The sequence below is a fragment of the Ovis canadensis genome, chromosome 19, assembly GCF_042477335.2.
Source record: "Ovis canadensis isolate MfBH-ARS-UI-01 breed Bighorn chromosome 19, ARS-UI_OviCan_v2, whole genome shotgun sequence".
Classification (NCBI taxonomy): domain Eukaryota; kingdom Metazoa; phylum Chordata; class Mammalia; order Artiodactyla; family Bovidae; genus Ovis; species Ovis canadensis.
Genome location: NC_091263.1, coordinates 27,058,480 through 27,080,726, shown reverse-complemented (window position 1 = coordinate 27,080,726; position 22,247 = coordinate 27,058,480). Strand labels below are relative to the sequence as shown.

The 22,247-nt window shown below is 51.9% G+C and overlaps 2 protein-coding genes and 1 long non-coding RNA gene across 8 annotated transcripts in view; 1 reads left to right on the top strand and 2 right to left on the bottom strand.

The window, feature by feature from the left end:
- Window positions 1-1,602: 1,602 nt before the first annotated feature.
- Window positions 1,603-8,969, bottom strand: LOC138424663 (uncharacterized). The gene is made up of 4 exons (XR_011250929.1): window positions 8,528-8,969; window positions 6,360-6,447; window positions 3,052-3,121; window positions 1,603-2,677 (listed from the first exon to the last, which is right to left on the bottom strand). It is a non-coding gene; the product is annotated as an uncharacterized lncRNA (long non-coding RNA).
- On the top strand, window positions 7,997-21,542 carry CSRNP1 (cysteine and serine rich nuclear protein 1). 4 transcript variants are annotated; one of them, XM_069561912.1, is made up of 5 exons: window positions 7,997-8,127; window positions 15,548-15,795; window positions 18,230-18,489; window positions 18,971-19,285; window positions 19,381-21,542. In XM_069561912.1, the coding sequence occupies exons 2-5, from the start codon at window positions 15,585-15,587 to the stop codon at window positions 20,359-20,361; spliced, it is 1,767 nt and encodes a 588-aa protein (XP_069418013.1). In that variant the 5' UTR covers window positions 7,997-8,127; window positions 15,548-15,584; the 3' UTR covers window positions 20,362-21,542. The 4 variants fall into 4 exon arrangements, with proteins under 4 accessions (XP_069418013.1, XP_069418011.1, XP_069418010.1 ...); XM_069561910.1 differs by lacking the exon at window positions 7,997-8,127 and adding an exon at window positions 8,994-9,283; XM_069561909.1 differs by lacking the exon at window positions 7,997-8,127 and adding an exon at window positions 13,919-14,273.
- The window catches only part of TTC21A (tetratricopeptide repeat domain 21A), a 40,359-nt gene continuing 35,303 nt past the window's right edge, over window positions 17,192-22,247 (bottom strand). For 2 of the 3 annotated variants that reach the window (XR_011250925.1, XR_011250927.1), the window contains one exon: window positions 17,192-17,631. The gene's annotated coding sequence lies outside the window, so the exon portion shown is untranslated. Of the gene's footprint in view, window positions 17,632-21,535; window positions 21,865-22,247 lie in introns of those variants that run through there. The other variant, XR_011250928.1, reaches the window with a different exon arrangement.

Genomic DNA, 22,247 nt, shown 5'->3' with positions numbered 1-22,247 from the left:
TGTAGTAAGGATACATTTTGTCACTAAAGACAGAGAAAAGATCAAACCCAGAGAGGCATCATTAAAGTTGTCTACCTTACAGTGAAAACTAACACAATTCAAACCATGACTTGTAAACTGAGTCGTAGGCTCCTGAGGAAAAGCAGAGCAAGCTCCTGGCAAAATTACTTGATCAAACAACATTTTTGGATGTCACATAAAATCAATGGCACATAGTGTGAAAGAGCAATGGCTGTCCGGAGTGAGTGCTAGCAGACAATGGGCTTTATTGTTGAATACAAACCACTTGTGGCAAGCTTTGTTCATTGTTGATCCAGAAATGTATTCCATCCCTTCTTTCCTAATAACAGATTCCTGATTTTGATCCATGCACCAAGGTCTCCAGTCTCAGGCAATTAATTACAAGTGGTATAAATCAATCATGACCAGCCCATTTTCCACTCTCCCAGTCTCCCTTGCTGTTTGTTACATGAGATCCGGTTCTAGTCAATGAAATATGACAAGTCTGCTGAGGGTATTTCTATAAAAAGTTTTGGTTTTGTTTTTTCAGAAAATGGATATACATGCTGGAATCCCCCGTCTTCCCCCTTCTTCCTAACTTAACCATGGTCATGATGCTTGGGCAGCCGTCTTGCAGATATGAAGCAACCAGAATAAGGTAAAACCAGAATAAGGTAAAAGGTAATAAGGTAAAATAGAATTCTAGAGACACCACTACTGACACCACCATTATGTCAGTGGCTGCTGCTGCTACTGCTGCTAAGTCACTCTGTGCGACCCCACAGATGGCAGCCCACCAGGGCAGTCCACTGTCCCTGGGATTCTCCAGGCAAGAACACTGGAGTGGGTTGCTATTTCCTTCTCCAATGCATGAAAGTGAAAAGTGAAAGTGAAGTCGCTCAGTCGTGTCTGACTCTTATCCACGCCATGGACTGCAGCCTACCAGGCTCCTCCCACCATGGGATTTTCCAGGCAAGTGTACTGGAGTGGGGTGCCATTGCCTTCTCCACCTTCCAACCTTCCCATTACAATACACAAGTAAATGGTACTGGATTATTGATCATTGAAAGCATTCCTACTGGGTGCACTACTAATGTTTCAGGCTCACCACATATTTTCCAAAAACACAGGAGGGAAATGTACCTGCTGACTTTTTGTTCTATTTCTTACTGAATTCCTTTGCAAGATTAAATGACTGAGCTTCTGGCTTCCAGTTGGGTTCAGCCATGGTGAGGCCCAGTGGAGAAAGGAGGGGGAAGAGAACGAGATCAAGGCATTTAGTCCTTTGGTTTCCTGCCTGTGAGTCTCTGTGGATTGGGTGTATCCTCTAGTGGGGGCCACTGGTCTTCCCAAGGCAGCCAGCCTACCCAGTTCTCTCCCTTATAGTAAGCCCCTGGACCCCACCTTCAGGCCTATTCGTAGTAACAGCTCTGCTGCTGCTCATCCAGGTTACTGCACCATCCCTTGGGTGCTCCTATACCCACATGTTTGTAAGTAGTCCCTTTGTAAATGAGCTTTGCTAAAATGATACTGTTTTGAGTGTGCCATTATCTCTTGGTACGCTGATGAGATTTAAAAAAAAACACACACACAACTTGCATCTGAACACCAACCACACACGACTATATTCACAAAGACCAGCTGTCAGGCAACAATCTGGCTCCTGATCTCGATATGTGCAGAAACAAATAGCAAGAAGAGTCAATGCCCTCCATTCATGCCTCTCCAACTGTGCCTTTTCAGAAGACTGTGGAGACATGGACAGAAAGTAAAAGACACTGTTGAACGAAGTATGCTGGCTGTTGAGGGTAAGATATTCACACGAGGTTCTGAAATAAGAGATGAGATACAGCATCCCTTTGTGGCGCCGATAGCTCTTTGCTGTAGGTGGCTGGCTCACTCAAGAAGCATCTCAGTGGCACATTCAGATCTTGATTATCCTGAACCTTTGGCTTCAGGGCGAGACTATAACCATTTTCATGTTGAGAATATTAAGAATTTTTTTTTGTTTTTTGTTTGTTTCTGGGGATATCAAGAATTCGAAGACAGAAGTATGGTGGCAAGGCTCAGCCCTTTGAGAATATGACTCTTTCCCTACATTTGAAGGTTTTCTTCTCTTGGCAGAGAAATAAATCAATATAAAGGCAAGCAGTGGAAAAATTAAAGACAGACTATAAACCTTCAAATCATCAGACCAAAATACAAACACATGTGTGCTCACACACACATCAAGGAAAACAAAAAAATACACATGTAAAACATAGAAAACAGAGGAAGCATTAAAGTAGGAAATACAGCGGAAGATAAACATAAGCATGATACATGTTATATCAAGAAATGTAAATAAGGATAAACCTAACCTTAAAAAAAAAGATTCTCTCGTCAGATCATAAAACAGCGTTCTATAGAAGAGAGACATCTTTACCAAAGTAACTCAGAAAAGTTAAAATATAAACCAAAGTATACAAGAAAATACTGAGCTGAGACTACAGCATGACCATCAGGCGTGTGTGCTCAGTGGCTCAGCCGTGTCTGACTCTTCACAGTCCCATGGACTGCAGCCTGCCTGACTCCTCCATCCATGGGACTTCCCAGGCAAGAATACTGGAGTGCGTTGCCATTTCTTCCTCCAGAGGAACGGTTACCATCAGTCAAGGTCAGATTCAAAACAAAATTGCTAAATGAGAGAAAAGGAAGTTAAACATGAGAGACATTAAGAATCTAGTTTCTGGAAATCTCTAGGCACCAAATAGCATAGCTTCAAAATCAAGAATAGGATATGAGCATATGTCTATTATACATACATATGCTGATGTATGTATACATATGTATATTATACATATGTATAACAATACACATACAGCAAATACAAACAGAAATTTGGATAAGACACAAGTACATTTTAATCGACTTCATCAGCTCATGACCTGGTAAGAAACAAAAGATGAAGAGAAATGTGGGGAATCTGAATATTAACTAGTAATTAAATATGATAGAACATGAGGTACAAAAATCTCAAATAAAATACTACCAAATATAAATTAACAATACCTTCAAAGAATCATCCATTGTATCCAAGTAAGTTCATTCTAGTAGTGCAGGTGGTTCAATATTAGGGAATCTGTAATAAAATTGACCATATTAACAAATCCAAGAATGGGCTTCCCTGGTGGCTCACTGGTAAAGAATCCACCCGCCAATGCAGGAGACACAGGTTCAGACCCTAATCTGGGAAGATCTCACATGCCACAGAGCAACTGAGCCATGCGCCACAATTACTGAGCCTGCGCACTAGAGCCCAGGGAGCCACAAGTACTGAAGCCTGAGTGCCCCAGAGCCCACGCTCAGCAAAAGGAGAAGCCACCGCGGTGAGAAGCCCACGCAGCACAACTGAGAGTAGCCCCCACTTGCTGCAGCTAGAGAAAGGCCTGTGCAGCAACAAAGACCCAGCACAGCCAAGAATAAATAAAATTATAAAAATAACAAAAGCAACTGGCTGTTAAGTGTTAACCACTATTATGGAAAAAAAAATACATCAAACGAAAACTGCGTAACATCTCAATACGTGCCAAAAAAGGCATTTGAAAAATGTCCCATATCAATTCCTGCTTAAACCAAACCTTGGGAATTCCCTGGTGGTCCAGTGGTTAGGACTCCATGCTTTCACTGCTCTGCCTGGGTTCAATTCCTCAGGGAGGTAAGATCCCACAAGTCACACAATGTGGCCAAACAAAAAAATAACAAAACCATAACCGAATAGCTGAATTACATATAGATGATGTGACTGAAAAATGTACTACTATTACAGACAAGAGAATTCACGATGATAGCAGTTTACAGAGGTTAATATAGAAAACTCAGTAGCCTTTCTTTACATACATTAAAAAAATACAATTTATCAGAAAATATAATAGAAATTACAATGGCAATCAAAAAGATAAAATATTCAGAACAATATTTTAAAGACATATAAGGGCCTTTATGAATATTATGCAGGGAACATTCTGTACTGAGCTTTATACTATACTGAGCTCTGTACTATACATAGCAAAACCCAATGTTATAAAAATGTCAATGTTCAATTAATGTGTCAATTCAATGTGATTCTAACTAAAATACAGGACTTTTCTTAGGGGCGAGTTTGTCTAAAAATGATATGAAACTCAAATGAGGAATTAAATAAGGAGCCTGGAAAGCCCTGAAAAAGAAATGTAATACAATGGAGCTACATCTATCACACGATAAAACACATTATGAAATTATATTTGTAAAGCAGTTTGGTACCCAAAGATGAAACAGACAACCTAGTGGACCAGAGTAGAGAACCAGAAACTGATTCCAGAACATATGAGAATTCAATTTCTGTTTAAGGTGACATTTATATGAAAAGAAAAAGGTAGTAGGAAAATTTATCAATTGGGGGAAAAAAGAAAATGGAAACCCTATACAATTCCTTAAAGTAAATTCCAAAAAGATAAAGGATTTATAAATTTAAAATAAGATCATAAAACTCTAGAGAAAAAAATAGGTGAATTTATCTGTAATATTACGACAAGGGAATGTAATACACCAACACCAGGATGCCCAAAGTAAGTATTTAAGAAATTTGACTACAGAAACATGTAAAACTTCTGTATGATGAAATATACTGTCAACCCAGTTAAACAGCAAACCAGGATTAAGTGCCACATGTGTGACAGACAGAAGGGCTTCTTTCCCTAATCCTCAAAGACAGAAAACAACAATACAAGTAAAGAATATAAACCCGTGATTTAGAGGGAAACACAAATGGCTTATAAGAACCTCAATTTCACTCAAATTAGAGCAATGCAATTAAAACAGTAAGATCTCTTGTTGGTTTCTCTCATCAAATTGGCAGAGATCAATAAGTTTGATAACCAGGGAGGGTGCCAGGGAGGGTGTTGGGAAACAGGCATGCTCAAATACTATTGGTTGAGAGAAAAATTGGTGCAACTTTGGGGAAGGCGATTTGGCAGCATCTGTCAAAACCCTTTGACCCAGAACTCAACTGCTCAGACTTTCAATCCACAGATCTAAACTAAAAAGTCTTCCTGTTTAAATAAACAAGAATGTTGGAGAAATGTGCTTGAAGACAGTCCCCTTTTCCTGGGTTTCACTTTCTACAACCTTAGCTCAGTGGGTCTCAATCTTTGATGTGCATCAGAATCAATGGAGGGATAGTTAGAACATAGAACATAGGTTGCTGGGTCCCCGCTGCCCGAGTTTCTGATGCAGTGGGTCTGGGCAGGACCCAGGAATCTGCATTCTTAACAAGTTCTCAGGTGATGCTGGTGGCTGCTGGCCTGGGAGTCACACCTTTAGCCTGTTACTCCTGAAGGTAATGTTATCTATCTCTGTGCTTTCATTCTGCCTGGTTCTTAACTTCCCATAAATAAATGGCATCATAGCTTTTCTTCTTTGTGCTTGGTTTCTTTTACTAGACATACTGTTTTTAAGATTCATCCCTATCGTTATATGAGGCCATTGTTTGATTCATTGCTGTGTACTATTTCATTGTATGAGAAATTGTAATTGTTTTCACTCACCTACTGGACATTTGTGTTTTTCCATTTTCAAGCTATTACGGACAAAGCTGCTGTAACACTCTTGTGTCTTTCAGTGGACAGAAGTGCTTTTTTCTCTTGGGAATAGATGGAGCAGTAGAATTACAAGATCATATAGTTTAGTCTTAGTAGGTATTGCCAAATTATTTTCCAAACTGATTGTATCAATTCACTATCACACAAATGAGGTATGGCAAATCTGGTGAAATTTCAATCTTCCCACATTTGATACTTTTTAAAAAATTGTCTTTTTTTTTTTTGAGCGACTAACACTTTCATATTATTATTAAAACTTAACAAAGCTGTTGATAGCTTATGGTGAATGATGTCAGATTTGTGGTCTCCAAAGAAGAAGATTTAGCTTCAGGATCAGGGACAAGGCTTGATCACTCAGAGCTTTTGTGTGGCAGAAGTTTTATTACAGTGAAAAAGGACACAGAAAGTTTCTAACATAGATATCAGAAGGGGGACAGGGAGTGCCCCCAAACATTATCCTTTTAATCTTCATCTTTCCGATGGAAATGAATCAATTTTTTATTTAAAAAAATATTTAAGATGAGGTTGTTTTTTATTTACCTAAAATTGGGTGGTCTGTGGATGCTGAATGTTTGAGAAACTCATGGGACTCCCCCAAGTATTCAGAAATTCCCTGAGGATGTGTGGGTATGTTTCTGTCTATGCATATGCCATAGTCACAAATGGATGCTGCTCCAGACCCCACCCTTCTTGCCTTGGAACAGACCCTTCATTTCCCTACCAACAGGAAGAACTTACTTGTGATCCCAGAGGAAGATGTTTCTCATCATCAGCAAACATCTGGGGAACATCTGGTGAGCCCATCCCAGGACAGGGAGATGCTTTTCTAGAGAAAACACATCACTTATTTGATTCTTTTTATTCTCCTATATTTTCCCTTATTTTTTCCTTCTCTTCCTGCCTCCCAAATCCTATCAACCACTGGGCTCCCTGCTCTAAGCCCTGACTCCAGCCCTTGCCAACTCCCTGCCCTGGTCTCTGTTCTGTCTGGTTTCCCTCATACACAGCCCAGCAGATGCAAACTGAGACAGCCAGAGACCCTCATTAACCCTAGGGCTCAACCTTGCCCAGTTCCCTGATCAGCAGGCAGCGTCTTCTAGAAACTAACTCAAGGAAGGTTGAAGGTGATGGCATTCTCAGGTCTAATCCCCCACTTCACAAACTGGAAGACTTGAGAGAGAGACAGATATACACACACAGGAAAGGAGAACTCCTGGAAGAAACGATTCCTTGGGACCAGCAAGGTCTACAACCTAGCAGACATAGGAGACAGTGCAGCTAAATATTTGAGGGCGGTGGGAGTGGGTGGGTGGCCACCTGCCTAGAAGCCCTATGGGCTGAGTCACCTCCAGTAAAGGACACTCAGTTCTGTAGCTTTTCAGCTCCTTCCAGGGCTCTCTCAGCCACACCCAGAGCTTCAACTTACCGGGTGGGTGTCTTCCATCCCCACTTCCAGACTTGACCTCTCCTTGAGCCCCAGCTCTTGATAGACATTTACCCCATGGACACTTTATTCAATACCTTTTTTGTTCTTAAGCAGCACAAGCAGAACGGATAGTCAGGTATGGTCCCTGCCCTCCCAGTGCTCACAGACAACTCACATGGAAATGCATAAAGAAGCCATAGAGATATATGATAAGTGGGTCAAACCAGACTGGAGATTAGCATCTTTGGAAGTTTAAATCAGGATGAGCAGGACACCCCAAGAACTGACTGCTGGCAATCAGGGCTGGAGTGCGGTTATCAAGGGTGTGGGTTAGAGTGCAGAGGTAAGGGCAGGGCAAACTTAAGAAGGTATAGAACAGAACACTGTGTGTGTAAATTAAACTACCATGCGGTTGTACCAATGTCACAAATAAAAAGACACACATTAAAGACATGAAAATGGAGGCGCAGGGAAGGGAGTGGGGGATGGGAGTTTGAAGAGAAAGAGGTGAGGCTGCAAAGGTGGGGCAAAGGCCTGCTTATTCCAGCTTTGTAGGCCCTGCGGAGTTAAGACTTCATCCAGAAGGCCCTGGGACGTCACTGGAGGGTGGGCTCCAGCCACCCAGACATTTCCCCCTGCAAGCCCCCCAGGTAGGCACATTCAAGGCATCCAGGAAGAACAGGGGCCGCAGCTTCCCCCAAACTCCATTCTTTCTTGGCAAGGTAAAGGGCGGGCAGACCCCTTCTGACCCCCTCTACATTCACATCTGTGGCTACAGGGGCCCTGCCACCACCTCCACCTCAGATGCCATGCAGTCGGCACAGGTCACCCCCACCCCCCACCTGCAGTTAGGTAGAAAGGAATCCTGAGGGCTGGGCTAGTCCCAGACAGCATTCATCTAGGACAGTCAGAGAAGAACCCAGAATGCAGCGGGAGCCGGACTGGGAGGGGGAGGGTCAGGCTCCCACAGAAGGCCCCCTGGAGGAGGCAGTGCGAGCTGAGAGACCTTAAAGGAGATGGGATTCTGGTAAGCAGCAAGAGGGCCGGAAGGCGTTCCAGGCGAGAACACCTGCAGCAAAGGTGCGAGGGGAGACACGCTCAGGGCAGGCGTGGTGGGTAGAGTCTGACCACAGCGGGTGTCCTTCTGGCCCAGAACTTGCTGCCCGGGCACGCATAAGCTTTCCCGGTGCAGCAATACTGTGAGAGTTGGCCCCAAGTCAGGACAGGCCTTGGCGGGAGCAGAACAGGCAGTGGGCCATTTTAAGTGGCCAGGGTCTGGCTCAGGAGAAACTAGAATTTTTTTCTTTTTTTTTTTTTTCAAGAAAGGGATCTGGTAGCTGTGGGGATAGCGTAGACTGGTTCCAGAAACCCCTAGCTCAGGGCTTCAGCAGAGTCTCTGGCTCCTGAGCAGAGGTGAAGGTCAGGACCAAGGATGACCTTCTCCCCTACCCCATTATCTCTACTCACCCACCTCACCCACCTCTGGTTCTTCTCCAGGTTATACTTTCCAGGCGGATCTGCGGGGAGCGGGGGTAGGGGGAGGTGGTAGGAAGGAGGGTGAGGAAGGAACTTTTGACGGGATTACAGTCAACTGCCTCGGGCGAGGTTGGGGTCAGGGCGTGTAAGGGGCCAGGGCTCTGCCACCGCCCGGTGGCCTGACAGACGCTGCGCACCGTTCTGGGCCTCAGTCTACCGATCTGTAAACGGGGGCCGCAGGGAAAGGTATGGACCTTCCCGATCCTGCTCCGCCGGCGGGGAGCGTCGGCGACTCTCGGAACCTTTGCGGGAGAAGGCCCGGAGGAGGGCAGCGGAGGGGGCTGGGGGCCGAGAGCGTCCGCGGCGCCGGCCCAGGGTCAGAGTCCGCAGGGAGGCCGGCGACCTCCGCGCCGGCTCGGGCTGGAGCGGGGAGGGGCGGGGCCTCTGGGGCGGGGAGGGGCGGGGCCTCTGGGGGCGGGGCGGGGCGGGGCGGCGGGCGGGAGGCCCGGCGTGCGTCAGCGCCGTGAGTCCCGGAGTTTTCCACTGACGAGGAGGGCGGGGCGGCGGGCGGGGCCGGGCTCAGCCAGTCTCCCGCCGCCGCCGCCGCTGCCGGACGCGCAGAGCGGGGGGCAGCTGGGCCGAGTGCTGCCCACCGAGGGAGCTAGCGAGAGAGCGAGCGAGCGCGGGGTCGCGGCGCAGGGGGCGTTCCCGACCAGGACGTGGGTCGCGGCGTTGCCCTTGCCCAGCGTCCGGACCTCAGGTCAGCACCAGGGGCTCCGGGCCGGTGGGACGGGACTTTGGGGAGGGGGCGTCCCGCATGGAGGGCGCTGCCCCCCAGCCCCTGACATTTCTCCCTGGCCACTTTGAGAGGGCATCGGGGCGGGGACAGCCCGGTCCCGGACGGCGCGCCGCGGCCGGAGTCCGGAGCCCGGGAGACGACAATCGCAGGTTCTCTGCTGCCCTCCCCCCGCCCCGTCGCCGGGACCCCAGGCGGTCCCGGCGCTCCGAACGCCGGGCGGGTGGCGGCAGGGCCGGGGTTGCGCGCGGGTGGCGGGGTGGCGGCGGGCGCGCGTCCGCGGGTGAGTTCCCTTTTGACCCAGTTGCCTGAGAACTTTTCAGAAGTTCCTCGCGTGGCCGGAGCAGGTGACATTTGTCGCCTTCCTCCTCGGGCAACCCCCGGGGGCGGGTGCCAGGGCTGCGGCGAGTGCCGGCGCTCGTCAGGGAGGGAGTTGGAGGGATGATCGAGGAATGAGGCTCCGTGAGTCACGGACCCCGGCAGGGGGGGAGGGGGAGGAGAAGGGATTGTGTCGTAGCTCACCTGTTTGTCAGTCACCGTCACACGCAGAGGCCACCGCTGTGAGTCATGGGCGCAGCTAGCCGCGGGCACCCTCGGGCACACGTAGGCTTCTCCCACGCAAGTCTCCCTCCCCAGCACCTACTTCCTCCCCGTCCTCAGTTTCCCCTCCCCGGGGGCCCTTCCACTGGCAGGACACTGTTGAGATGCCCACACCACTAAGTGTGGCAGCCGTCATACACTTAGTCACTCCGGCTCCCCAGCGCGTCACACACACAGCCCACACTCCTGACACAAGAGGGTCCTTCCCTGGCTCCACTGCCCACCCGACACCTCCACTCAGATGTCTCACAGCCCTCTCGAGCAGAGCTCATCCCTTATCCCCAAATCCTCAACATCACTGCCTTTTCTGGTCCCCACCTCCAGAAGTCACCAGGTTCCCTTCCCCTTTCTCCTAAGCCTTTGGCTTGTCTTCTCTCACCCACCTCTGGCAGCTCCGTCCAGCCCGTCACACCCCCTCCTGTCCCACCCCCTCCTGTCTCGTGCTGAGCCATCTTTTTAAAATGCAAATCTGCTACTGTCACTCCCTACTTCAACCCTTCAGTGGCTTCCTGTGCCCTTAGGCTAAAGGCTGCTCTGTCAGCCCTGGCTCCCAAAGTCCCCGCCCAGGCAGCCCCGTCCCCTCCATCTCTCTGCCTCTTGCTCCTCGTCGAGTCCCTGAGGGTTCCTGTGACCCCCTCTCTCTCTGGAACTTTTACTCCATCCCACCCTTTCCTGTCTTCACTCCCAGCTGTACCCCTTCCCGCCCTCCATTCCAGCACTCAACAGGGTTCATAACTCATTATTCTATTCCCTAGTAAACGCAAAGCTTCCCGGGGGGCACTATTGTCTGTGTCTTGCTCCCTGTATTCCCCGTGCGTGACACAGTGCTTGGCATGTCATAGGCACTCAATAAATATTTTTTGAAAGAATGAATGAGTGAATGAATGAATGAGTGAATGTCAGTGAAGGGGGCCTTGCTTAGGTGGAGGAAGCAGTCTCTGTCAGGTGCAATTTCCCTTCTGCAGGAGCAGTTGCCTCATGTAGCCAGCAAACGTTTGGCGCCGCCTCCCCAGTGCCAGGCCCTGGAGGCCAAGGCTGAGGAGCTGTCCTCTCCCCCTGGGGGATGGGTTGGGAGGGGTGGGGATGTACCAGGGCCTTCTGCTTGCCCCCTCTGGGCTGCCATGGCTGTTCTAGCCGATACCCATGGGGGTGTGAGGTGCTCAAAGGTGTCCTCCTCTTCTCCCAAGAAGTAGTTTCTGGGGGCCTGGGGTCATATGACCCCAGGTATTGGGGAGAGCTGGCCAAGGCCTGGGGCTCTGAGGTTAAAAGATACATTCTTCAGATTCCTGACAGAGGGTGGAGGCAGCTGAAGGTGCCCCTTTTCCAATACCAGCTCTGACATGGGACTGGGGCATCGGGACTGCTGAGGTCGAAGAGGAGTTGGTGTGACTTTTCAGAGGCCTGGGGATTCCCGCTCCTTAAACAGCCTTTGTTTGCTTGGTATCCAGGGTGAGGTGGCCTTCCCTCAGTTCACACAGTGTGGCCTGAGTATGTAGATAATTGTGGCAAGGAGGGAGGGAGGCACCCCCCCTCCTCGTCCTGGACTGTCAGCTCCTGTGAGTGGTGACGGCAGGGAGGGCCTGATTCTCAGGGCCCAGGCAGATCCCGGAAGAAGCCTGGTTCTCTTTGATTCAGGGCCTGTCTCCGGGGCTCCTCGGGGGTGTGGTATTTCTGTCTGGGCCAGCTCCTGGGAATTGCTTTTCCTTCCTCCAGGACCCTCGGAGGGGGCTGTGCTCACCCTGGGAACAGTGCCACTGTCGGTAGGGATCTTGATTCCTGGGTAGCTGTGGAGGGCCCCTCCCCCACCCTCTGACTCACTGTCTGACACTTTTCTTGGACTCTTCCACTATCTTTCATTCCTTTTCTGACTTGGCCTCTCCTTGTCTCTGGCTGAGTCTTTTGGTCTCATCTGCCTCTGCCTCTCTCAGCCTTTGGATTCCCAGGTGGGACGGCCAAGCACAAGATCCAGGGGCTCCTCCTCGCCGCCACGCTGGGTCAGGGAGGACGTGAGTCCCCATTTCCAGGTCTGCAGATTTCGCTAGGTGCTCCTCTCTAGGAGGTGCGTCGCAGCCGTGGCTCCCCTGTGTCCCCGTCTGCGTCCCTGGAGTTTACAACCCTCTCCCCTTAAGCTCCCATTCTGTAGACATCCCTGAGCCAGAGCCAGGGTGTCTGGCTTGAACGGGCTTCCCTAACACTCCTACTTGTTTACTATTGGGGAACCTTCTGAGATGCCTGTGTTGGCACTCGCTGGCAGCCGGAGCTTCCTTTTCCTGCCCTCGGAGCTACCCCCTCCTGGGTGCTATTCTTGCTAAACCCTCAGGCACAGGCTGGGGAATGGGCATGTCCGCTCTCATCCCTGCCCCAACTAGCTGTGACCAGAGCAGGAGCAGGGCACACTGACCAGTGGCCCCCAGAAACCCCATGTGCCTAGATCGTCCCTCTGTGTGTACTGCAGCGCCAGCCTGCCTACCTCCTATGGTCCTCAGGAGCCTTCTCTGTGCCAGACTACTCCAGGCACAGGCACAGTGCGGACCAGCAGAGAGGCCTTCAGCCCGGCGCGAGGGAGATGAGCAGTGGGGTGGTCACGGGAAGGAGCCATAAGTGCTGTGATGGGGGAATCCCATGGCTCACGGAGGCCCAGAGAGGCATGTAGTGGGGAGGAGGAAGGGTGTCAGGCAGGCCCTCTGGGAGATGACTTCTTAAGGGGAGTGAGGCTGGGTTCCAACTTGGGCAAAGGCCAGGAGTGAGAAGGTCATGCCTGTTGGGGCAACTGCAAGTTCAGCTGGAGTATAAAGTGAAGGGGGTGGGAAGAGTCTTGCATGATGAGTCTGGGGGCTAGGCATACTTCAGCTTCTTGGAACTGTGGACTTGATCCTAAAGGGGTGCCCCTTCGGGAATGATTCTCTGCAGGGAGATGGTGTAATAAGATCATTCTAGCTGCAGGGTAAAGAGTGGCTGCAAGGAGAGGGCAGGAGATGCGCACAGTATCAGTGGGACAGAGACGTGAGGGCGACAGGCTTTCAGAACTGAAGGCGGCGTGTGGGAGATGCACAAAGTAGATGGATCTTATGTGTGCAGTGAGATGTTTTAGACACCTGTGGAACCGCCACCCAGACAACACAGAACATTTCCAGACACTACTACCCCCTCCCGGCCCTGGGAAAATTCCCTCATGACTGTCTCCAGCTGATGCCCTTTTCCACCCCCTGGGTAATCACGATTCTGACTTGTGTCATCACCGATTGGGTTTGCCCTTTCTTCAACTTCATTCACATGTAATCGTGTGTCTGGCTTCTGTCACTCACCATGCTATCAGTGAGAACCATCTGTGTCGTGTGTATCCAGGAGCTCGTTTCCCCTGGTGTAGAATGACACATTCAGCAAGCATTTACCACTGTTCTAAGAAGCTGACATGGATTGATTCACGTAAACATCCCAACCCTATTCGGTTGTAAGACAAACTGAAAACCCAGAGAAGTTAAGGAACTTGCCCAGCATCACCCAGCCGACTAAGCCACGCCAGGGTTCAGGTGTGAGCAGCATGGTTCTGGAGCCGAGCTTCCCTTCACACTTCCGGGCAGCCTCTGTGATGCCTGCGTGCCGGTGCCTGGCCTTGTGTGGACCGAGTGAGCTAATGTGTACTTGCAGGACTGGGCGACTGGATGTGGACGGAGGACAGCAGGAAGGAGTTGAGGATGACTGCAGGTTTCTGGCTGGAGTAACTGGGTGGGTGGCAGCGCTGTTACTAAGACAGGGAACACAGGAAGAGGAACAGATGGCGTGGGGAGGTGGGGAACAGAGACAAGGGGTTCGATTTGGGGCCTGCAGAATTTTACGTTTCTAAGGGGTGGCCAGGCAGAGACCAAGTGAGCATTTGGCTTGAGGGAGTCTTTGGCTTAGGTGTGTGACTGGGAAGACATTCAGCACCCTTTAGGCAGCATCTGGAGTTGGGGAAGAGACGGGATCCCACAGTGGGGTTGTGATAAGGACAGGACCCTTGGGTGTGGTTTGTCGTGTGTGTTCCTGTGTCTGGGTGCCTCTGGGCTCTGCACGTGCACGTGTGTGTGTGTGCACGCGTGTGTGTGCATCTACCTCTGGGCCATGAGTTCCCCCATCTCCTGGGAGAGTCTTCAGGTCAGCTGAGAGCTGGGTTGTTTTCGTTTGTGGTTTGACCCTGGGAGAGGTGGGGGGGGGGTGCCAGGCCTGAGAAACTATCTGCTGAGAAGCCCCCGGAAACACCTGTGCGTCCTCTGCCCCTGGGCTCAGCATTGTTGGAGGGTTGGCAAGTCGCGGAGCTTCTCTAGCTGCTCTGGTGCCTGTGAGGAGAGGCTGTCCCTGGGATGAATTTTACCCAGTAAGTTGGTTTGGCAGCACACCGCCTAAGTCTGGGATCCAGGGACTTCGTGGGAGGCTAGGCCAAGGGGTGTTTCGAAAGGACACCTGAGCAGGGGAGATTGCCAGCCTTCTGGTTGGCTTTTCCTGTTCACTCTCGCTTCCTGTGCTGCAGTGGGGGAGGGGCTCCCAGCACAGGGGCCTCCGCGCCGTTTCCCCTTCCTCCTGGTGGCCTCCTGGGGCCCAGCCCTGAGTGCTCAGGGTAGCTGGGCTCAGCCCTAAGGACCGAGTCCTTTGGGGATTCTCGAACAGTGGAAGAGGCTGTTAGGAGGAGGAACCCCAAGTCCCCTTCCCTCGGGTGAGGCCAGCCAGGCTGTGAGAACCTCTGGTTGTTCTACTGAGGAGGGCCGAGACCCTTAAAGGGGAGACACAGCAAACGGTGTGTCCTGGGGTGCTCCAGGTCACCCGACTGCAGACAGGAGGAACATGGAACCTCAGCGTGGCTGGTCAGTTGCACTCCAAGAGGGTTTTTGTTTTTTAAGGGGAGAGCATACTTTCCCTGGAAAGTTAATTCAAACCGGGTTAGAAATTGGAGCGGAAGGCAAGATGAAGGTGAATTTTGAAGATCAAACAGGAGATCTTAAAGAGCCACGAAGCCCAGGTGGCTCTGGTCCCACAGTCAGGCCTGGAGGCAGGGGACTTCTCCTGTGGGTGGGGGTTTCTAAGGGAAAGTCTGAGCAGCTCCATCATGGGAAAGTTGTGTGTTGGAAATCAGGGGTGGTGTCCAAGCCAGCCGGTTCCCTGGAGTACCCTGGTCAGCCTGGCCCTGAGCAAGGGCCTGTCACCAGTGTGTGCAGGGCGGCGTGTCTGTGGGTGTGCTAGGAGGGAGGAGGAGGAAGCAGCCACTGTACGAGGCCCGTGCAGGCTGTCGGCATGCACTCGGCCTCACACACACAAAGGCACACAGATGCAGCCGTGTGAATCACCCAGCCAGTGAGTCAGCCCCCGGGATTCCTGCAGGGGAATGAGCGAGGCCAGGCTGAGGTCTGTCGGCCCATCTGTTGGTCTGGTGTGTGCATGTGTGTAGGTGGGTTACAGTAGGTAGTGAAGGGGAAAACGGTGGTGGTGCAAGTCTGCAAGCGCCAGGGTGAGGGTTTGAACCTCCATCCAGTGCAAGGCAGCCCCTGGAGTCCTGGGCATCCTTGGAGGGGTGGTGGGAGAGGCAATGACCGGGCCTGGGTTGCCCACCTCCTGCCCTCGGGCCTGCCACCTAGAGCTCTCCCGTTCTCATTCCAGGCCAGCTGTGCCAGGGCCCCAGAGCACCCTCGCCACCATGGCCGGGCTGCTGAAGCGGAAGTTTGACCAGCTGGATGAGGACTCGTCCTCGCTCTGCTCGTCCTCCTCCTTGTCCTCCTCGGGCCACCGCTCCCCCTCCTGCTCCCCCAGCTCCTCGGTCTCCCCGGCCTGGGACTTGGATGAGGAGAACCCTTGGGATCAGCTGCCCTTGCCTGACCGTGACATCTGTGGCCCCCGAAGCTTCACTCGTGAGTCTCTCTGCCCTGGGAACCCCATCGCACCCCTCTCTCCTTCCTCAAGATGAAATGGGGGGGGCCCTGATGAAGTCGTCCCGGCCTCTGGAGGTTGTGTCCCCCCAGCTTCAGCTTCCCTGCTTGGCTCCCCAGCTCGTCCACTTCCTGTCCTACAGAGGTCACTCGGGAATGCCGGCTCCAGCGACATTCACCTTTGACCTTGGGACTCTCCAGCTTGGAGTCATCACGTTCAGGGCAGGGCTCCTTGGTGGCCCCGGGGCCTTCCCGCCCAGCTCTGCCCCTCAGTTCCAGTTTCGTTTCTCCCAACTGGCTCCCTGTCCTCTACCAGCTGCCCTGCCCAAGTCCCACACCCCATGCTTCTGTGCTGCAGGGCCTGTCAGGCCGGTCCCTCACCTGGCAAAATGCTATTTGGCTTTGCTTGAAGGCAGTGAGAAGGTTTTTTCCCCCAGTTAGTTTTTAAGTTTTCATGATTCTGATTTCAAACTGACAAAGAGGCCCTAGAGTGTTTCTCCACCTCATTTTTCATTATTGTACCCCCTCAACACCAAGGAGCACATGCAGACATTTTTTCTCTGATGATCCCCACCATGATGTCTTAATGCCACAGATATGTCTATTTATGGACTATATGCAGAGCTGTACATTATACATGAAAAAGTATAATTTTTAGCAGATACAATCTAATAGTACATTAACTAACTAAAGTACTGTGGGTTTACTGTAGAAATACAAGGATGGTTTAATACTGTAAAATCTATTCATATAAATTTACCAAATGACTATGTCAGAGGAGGAAAAATATGAGAGCTGCTGTTTGATAACATGTAATATTCCTTCTGGCAAAAGGAGAAGAGGATAGCTGAGGATGAGATGGTTAGATAGCATCACTGAGTCAGTGGACATGAATTTGAGCAAACTCCAGGAGGTAAGAGGACGACAGGGAAGCTTGGCATATTGCAGTCCATGGAGTTGCAAAGAGCTGGACACGGCTTAGTGACTGAACAACAACTACAACAACAATATTCCTTCTAGATAAAACCCTTAGTGTGATAAGAATAAGTAAATTCTACCCTAAATGATAAAAAATACATGTTTCAACCCAAAACCTGGTATTAGGATTGCTGAGGAAACACTGGAAACAGTCCCACTAAGTCAGGAGCCAGCTGGGGGCACTGTCTGTCACCACTGTTTGTTAACATCATTCAGGAAGTGCTAGCCAATTCAGTTAGCAAAGAAAAAGATAATTAAATGCACTTGATTAGAACAGGCAAAATTGCCATGATTTGCAGGTGGTCAACTACATGATAAATTCAAGAACAGGTATATAGAAAACCTATTAGGGAATTCCCTCAGGTAGCTTGGTACAAAATTAATATATTAAGTCTAAATATACAGCATCGCCAAGGTTTAATTATTTTATGGTAACTTCTTAGGGTTCAAACTAATAAAATCAGTAGTATACAAATATATGTATTGAATATGCCAATACATAGCTTACTAATTGACATACTTAATAACTCATAAAGGGTAGTAGACCTTTCTGCGGAGAAGGCAATGGCACCCCACTCCAGTACTCTTGCCTGGAAAATCCCATGGGGGAGGAGCCTGGTGGGCTGCAGTTCATGGGGTCACGAAGACTAAGCACGACTAAGCGACTTCACTTTCACTTTTCACTTTCACGCGTTGGAGAAGGAAATGGTAACCCACTCCACTGTTCTTGCCTGGAGAATCCCAGGGATGGGGGAGCCTGGTGGGCGGCCATCTGTGGGGTCGCACAGAGTCGGACACAACTGAAGCGATTTAGCAGCAGCAGCAGCAGACCTTTCTGAGCTTGTTGCAAAATGCAGAAGTGATAAGGGAAAAGCTCAATATACTTTTGATTTCATAAACTTTAGAAATTATTTTGTAAAACCCCACAAGTAAAAATAAAGAACTAAAATATTTGTACAGATAGGTTAGACTGGTGATTAATGTCTAATATATATACAAAGCTCCTACAAATCAATACTTTAAGAACTATAGAGGGACTTCCGTGGTGGTCCAGTGGTAAAAACTCTGAGCTTCCACTGCAGGGGCACACGTTCGATCCCTGGTCTGGGACTAAGATCCTGCATGCCTTGCAGCACAGCAACCCCCACACCCCCCAAAAAAGGGGACCTGTAAATGGCTTCTAAAGATGGGAAAGACGTTTAATCTTGACACATGCTCTCATTTGGACTAGTAAATAATGAGCCAGTGTCGACACAGGGTGACGCTGGACTCTTATACCAGCACCAGCGTCAGCCAGGCTGGCTCCTAAACTCAGATCCATTTCTCTTCTGGGTGGGGTGCGAGGGTTGTGAGCAGAGATAGTTCAGCATCACTTCCTGGGGGTTAGGCCCTGCTTCACGGGGAGCTAACGCCTGCCCCTCCCCTGCCTGTCTTCCAGCCCTGTCCATTCTGAAGCGGGCTCCCCGGAAACGCCGAGGCCGAGTGGCCTTCGATGGCATCACCGTCTTCTACTTCCCGCGGTGCCAGGGCTTCACCAGCGTGCCCAGCCGTGGCGGCTGCACCCTGGGTATGGCCTCCCGCCACAGTGCCTGCCGCCGCTTCTCCCTGGCCGAGTTTACCCAGGAGCAAGCCCGGGCACGGCAAGAGAAGCTGCGCCTACGCTTGAAGGAGGAGAAGCTGGAGGCGCTGAGATGGAAGGTGGGGAGACTCTCTCCATGGCCCTTGCCCTCAGGCTGCTCTAAAGTCCTAGCCTTGGGGGGATAAGGGTCATGGTGGTTGCCATCTTACTTCTGGATTTGGGAGGCCCATGGGGCTGACTGGTTTGATGAGAGTCTGCTGCCGTATTTTCTGGAGGCAGATGGGTACAGAAGGGCTCCTACTGCAGGGCCAGGGGGCGTGGAGCCTCAATCTGCCTGACCTTACTGGGGAGGTGGAGTAGATGGGACATGGTGGCGTCAGTGTATCTGTCTGTCTCGGGGAAGGGGTTTGTCCGTGAAGTGGGGAATGAGGCAAATAGGAGACCTCTTTCTGAATGGCCTGAGGGCGTGTTCTTGGCTGTCCCATTCCACGGCATCCACAATGCCCAGCCCAGAATAAATACTCGGGGGCATTTATTAAGTGACCGAAGCTGTGGGGTCATGTCAGCCTCTCACGTCCCTCCTCATTCCCCTGGACACAGCTTTCGGAGACTGGGGTGCCCAAGACAGAGGCCGGCCTGCCGCTCACTGTGGACGCCATCGATGATGCCTCTGTGGAGGAGGACTTGGCACTGGCTGTGGCAGGCGGCCGGTTGGAGGAAATGACCTTCCTCCAGCCCTTCCCGGCCCGGAAGCGACGGGCTCTGCTGCGGGCCTCAGGTGTGCGGAGGATTGATCGCGAGGAGAAGCGAGAGCTGCAGGCCCTGCGCCAGTCCCGGGAGGACTGCGGCTGTCGCTGCGACAGGGTCTGTGATCCTGAGACCTGTAGCTGCAGCCTGGCGGGCATCAAGTGCCAGGTACTGGGGCTCGGCAGGGCTGGGAAGGCAAGCCTGGGTCAGGGACTTCTCCGTGCTCCACCGGATCCTCACTGGCACCTCTGTTTTCTTTACAGATGGATCACACAGCGTTCCCCTGTGGTTGCTGCAGGGAGGGCTGTGAGAACCCGAAGGGCCGTGTGGAATTTAATCAGGCTCGAGTTCAGACCCATTTCATTCACACGCTCACCCGCCTGCAGCTGGAGCAGGGGGCCGAGAGCCTCGGGGAGCTGGAGGCCCCGGCCCAGGGTGGCGCTCCCAGCCCGGGCGAGCAGGTCCTGGCCTCTGCGTTCCCCCTAGCCAAGCCCCCCGTGAGCAGCGAACTGGGAGACAACAGCTGCAGCAGCGACATGACTGATTCGTCCACAGCCTCAGGCACCAGCGAAGCCACGGATGACCCTGCCCACCTGGCCCTGCCCAGCCCTGGCTTCCAGCCTGGTGTGGATGATGATGGCCTGGCTCGTATCCTGAGCTTCAGTGACTCTGAACTAGGTGGACGCGAGGAAGAGGAGGAGGATGGAGGTGTGGGTGGCCTGGACAATCTCGGCTGCTTCCACCCAGCTGACATATTTGGTACTGGTGACCTCACTGGCCTGGCCAGCTGGACCCATAGCTATTCCAGTTCTAGCCTCACGTCAGGCATCCTCGATGAAAACGCCAACCTGGATGCCAGCTGCTTCCTCAATAGTGGCCTTGAAGGCTTGGGCGAGGGCAGCCTCCCTGGCCCCTTGGTGCCAGCCAGCACAGACGCTGGCCAGAGCAGCTCAGTGGACCTCAGCTTGTCCTCTTGCGACTCCTTCGAGCTGCTCCAGGCCCTGCCAGACTATAGTCTGGGGCCCCACTACACCTCCCGGAAGGTGTCTGACAGCCTGGACCACCTCGAGGTGCCACACTTCACCTTGCCTGCCTTCTCTCCCCCTGCGGACGCCAGCACTTGCTTCCTGGAGTCCATCATGGGCTTGACTGAGCCCGCTGCCGAGGCCCTGGCTCCCTTTGTGGACGGCCAGTTGTTTGAGGACACCACCCCGGCATCGCTGGTGGAACCTGTGCCTGTGTGAGGGTTAGGGTGCCTTTTCCCGGCCCCAAGAACCCTGTTGCTGCTTTGTTGTAATTTTGGGGCTCCCCAAGGTCTGTATGTAATGGTCCCCTGTTGGCTGGCTCCCATGTGGGCACTCCTACTAATTTTCATGCAACACTCTGGATTGATTTATTTATTTTTGTAATTTTCTATGCTGAAGTGGGGGTGGGGGTCGTACTTCCCCTTTCAGTTGCCCCGTCCCGCTATGCCCACACCTTCTCTTCCACATCCATGGCGCATGCCAGGAGTGGGAAGAAATGTGGCTTCCCTGGAGCTTTGCAGACTCCTTTTCCATATTGTATGATGTTCCTAAGCCCGAAGACAGCCACACTAGGCTGAAATCAGCCACCTTTTATGGTTTCTTCTGCCACCCTGAGTTCTAGACTCATGGGTGACTGGATCCTCTGGACTGTGAAGACTATAATTTATTTCCTATAATTTATTTGGAGACTAGGTGGCTGGCAAGCAATACTGGGGTCGGGGATGGGGCACAGGACCCTCCCCACCACCCACAAAGTCCCTTTGCCTGATAGTCCTGCAACCATGCCCTTGCTGGGGCTTCGGTGTAGACCAGGCATGAGTTTGCGCCCTCTGTCTAACGTGCAGCAGCCCTGCTCTGGATGGCTAAGCAAGTAGGGGCAGGGGCTGGACTGGGCTGGGCTGATCAACCGTGATCAAAACCCTGTTCTGCTCCACACATCCCCCCCTCCTTCCTGTCCTCTGCTCACCTCTCCCCCTCCCCCGGCAAAGGCCCCAGCTTTTATTCCAAGGCTGTAAATGTAGGAGGGGGAAGCAGGAGGCCCAGAGAGGGTAAGGGGCTCCCTCAGGGCCCACAGTAGGCCCTGGACCACTCAGGACTTCCCGGGCACTGCACCCCAGCCTGGCCCACCTGCCCACACCCTACGGCCAGTTGGCCAGGGGCAAGGGGGGCTCCTTATGGCTTTCATGCCCTTTGTTTGCTGATGTTGGATTTTGCATCATAATTTCTGTATTGTCCCCGAGTATTAGAACTATAATTTATTCATTTTTCCTCTGTGTCTGTGCCAAGAAGCCCAGGCTCTGGGCCTGCCCTCCTGCCCAGGAGGCCTTGCCAGCCTGCGAGCTTGTGGGAACACCTTGTACCTGAGCTCATAGGTACCAATAAAGAGGCTCTATTTTTAACAGCGTGGTCTGCATTTGTGGAGCTGGGAGTACAGGTACACAGGAGATGGTGAGGTGGGAGAGGGAGGGGGAGACAGGCCCTGCCCAGCAGTATGCACACGGAGGCTGCATCGGGGACAGACATGGGGGACACACAGGCCCTCTTTCCAGGCCAGCCAGTCAACTCAGAGATGGGAAGCCAGCTAGAAGAGGCTGGCCAGGCAGATGAAACCGTCTGAGGGGTCCCCTGGGTGGTGGTGGGGAGCAGCAGCAGAGCAGTCTTTGGGGACCGGGCTGTCTGCTTGGGGACAGATACTCGCCCACACCGGGCTGCGGCCAGGCCCTGAGGGTGAAGTCATCCACTCTAGGTGAGGGTGGGTAGTGGGATGTGGCTGGTGCAGGCCCCGTGTGGGACTGAGTGGCAGAGGTCCCCAGGGACTTGAGCACCGGAAGCTGCAGAACACCCATCTGCACCAGCCAGACCTGTCTGACCTGTCCCTGGAAGCCCGGGCCAAAGGCCAGACGAGCAGGCTGCACCCTGCCCCAAGGAGCCCCAGTCTGGGGGCTGGAGGAGCAAGGCTGACCTCAGCTCTAGGAATAATGATGATTTATACAAGTGCTGGACAGAGGAGCCTAGCGTGCTGCAGTCCATGGGGCCACAAAGAGTTGGACCTAGCGGCTGAACAATAACATGTAAGTGCTAGGAGGGGGCACCAAAGAGACCTG

Excerpts from the sequence above, each read along its gene's own strand:
- CSRNP1 (XM_069561908.1), top strand. The coding sequence starts at position 14,738 with ATGGAACCTCAGCGTGGCTG. Across the intron at positions 15,796-18,229 it reads TGGCCCCCGAAGCTTCACTC|CCCTGTCCATTCTGAAGCGG; the intron begins GTGAGTCTCTCT and ends CCTGTCTTCCAG. Across the intron at positions 19,286-19,380 it reads TGGCGGGCATCAAGTGCCAG|ATGGATCACACAGCGTTCCC; the intron begins GTACTGGGGCTC and ends TTTTCTTTACAG.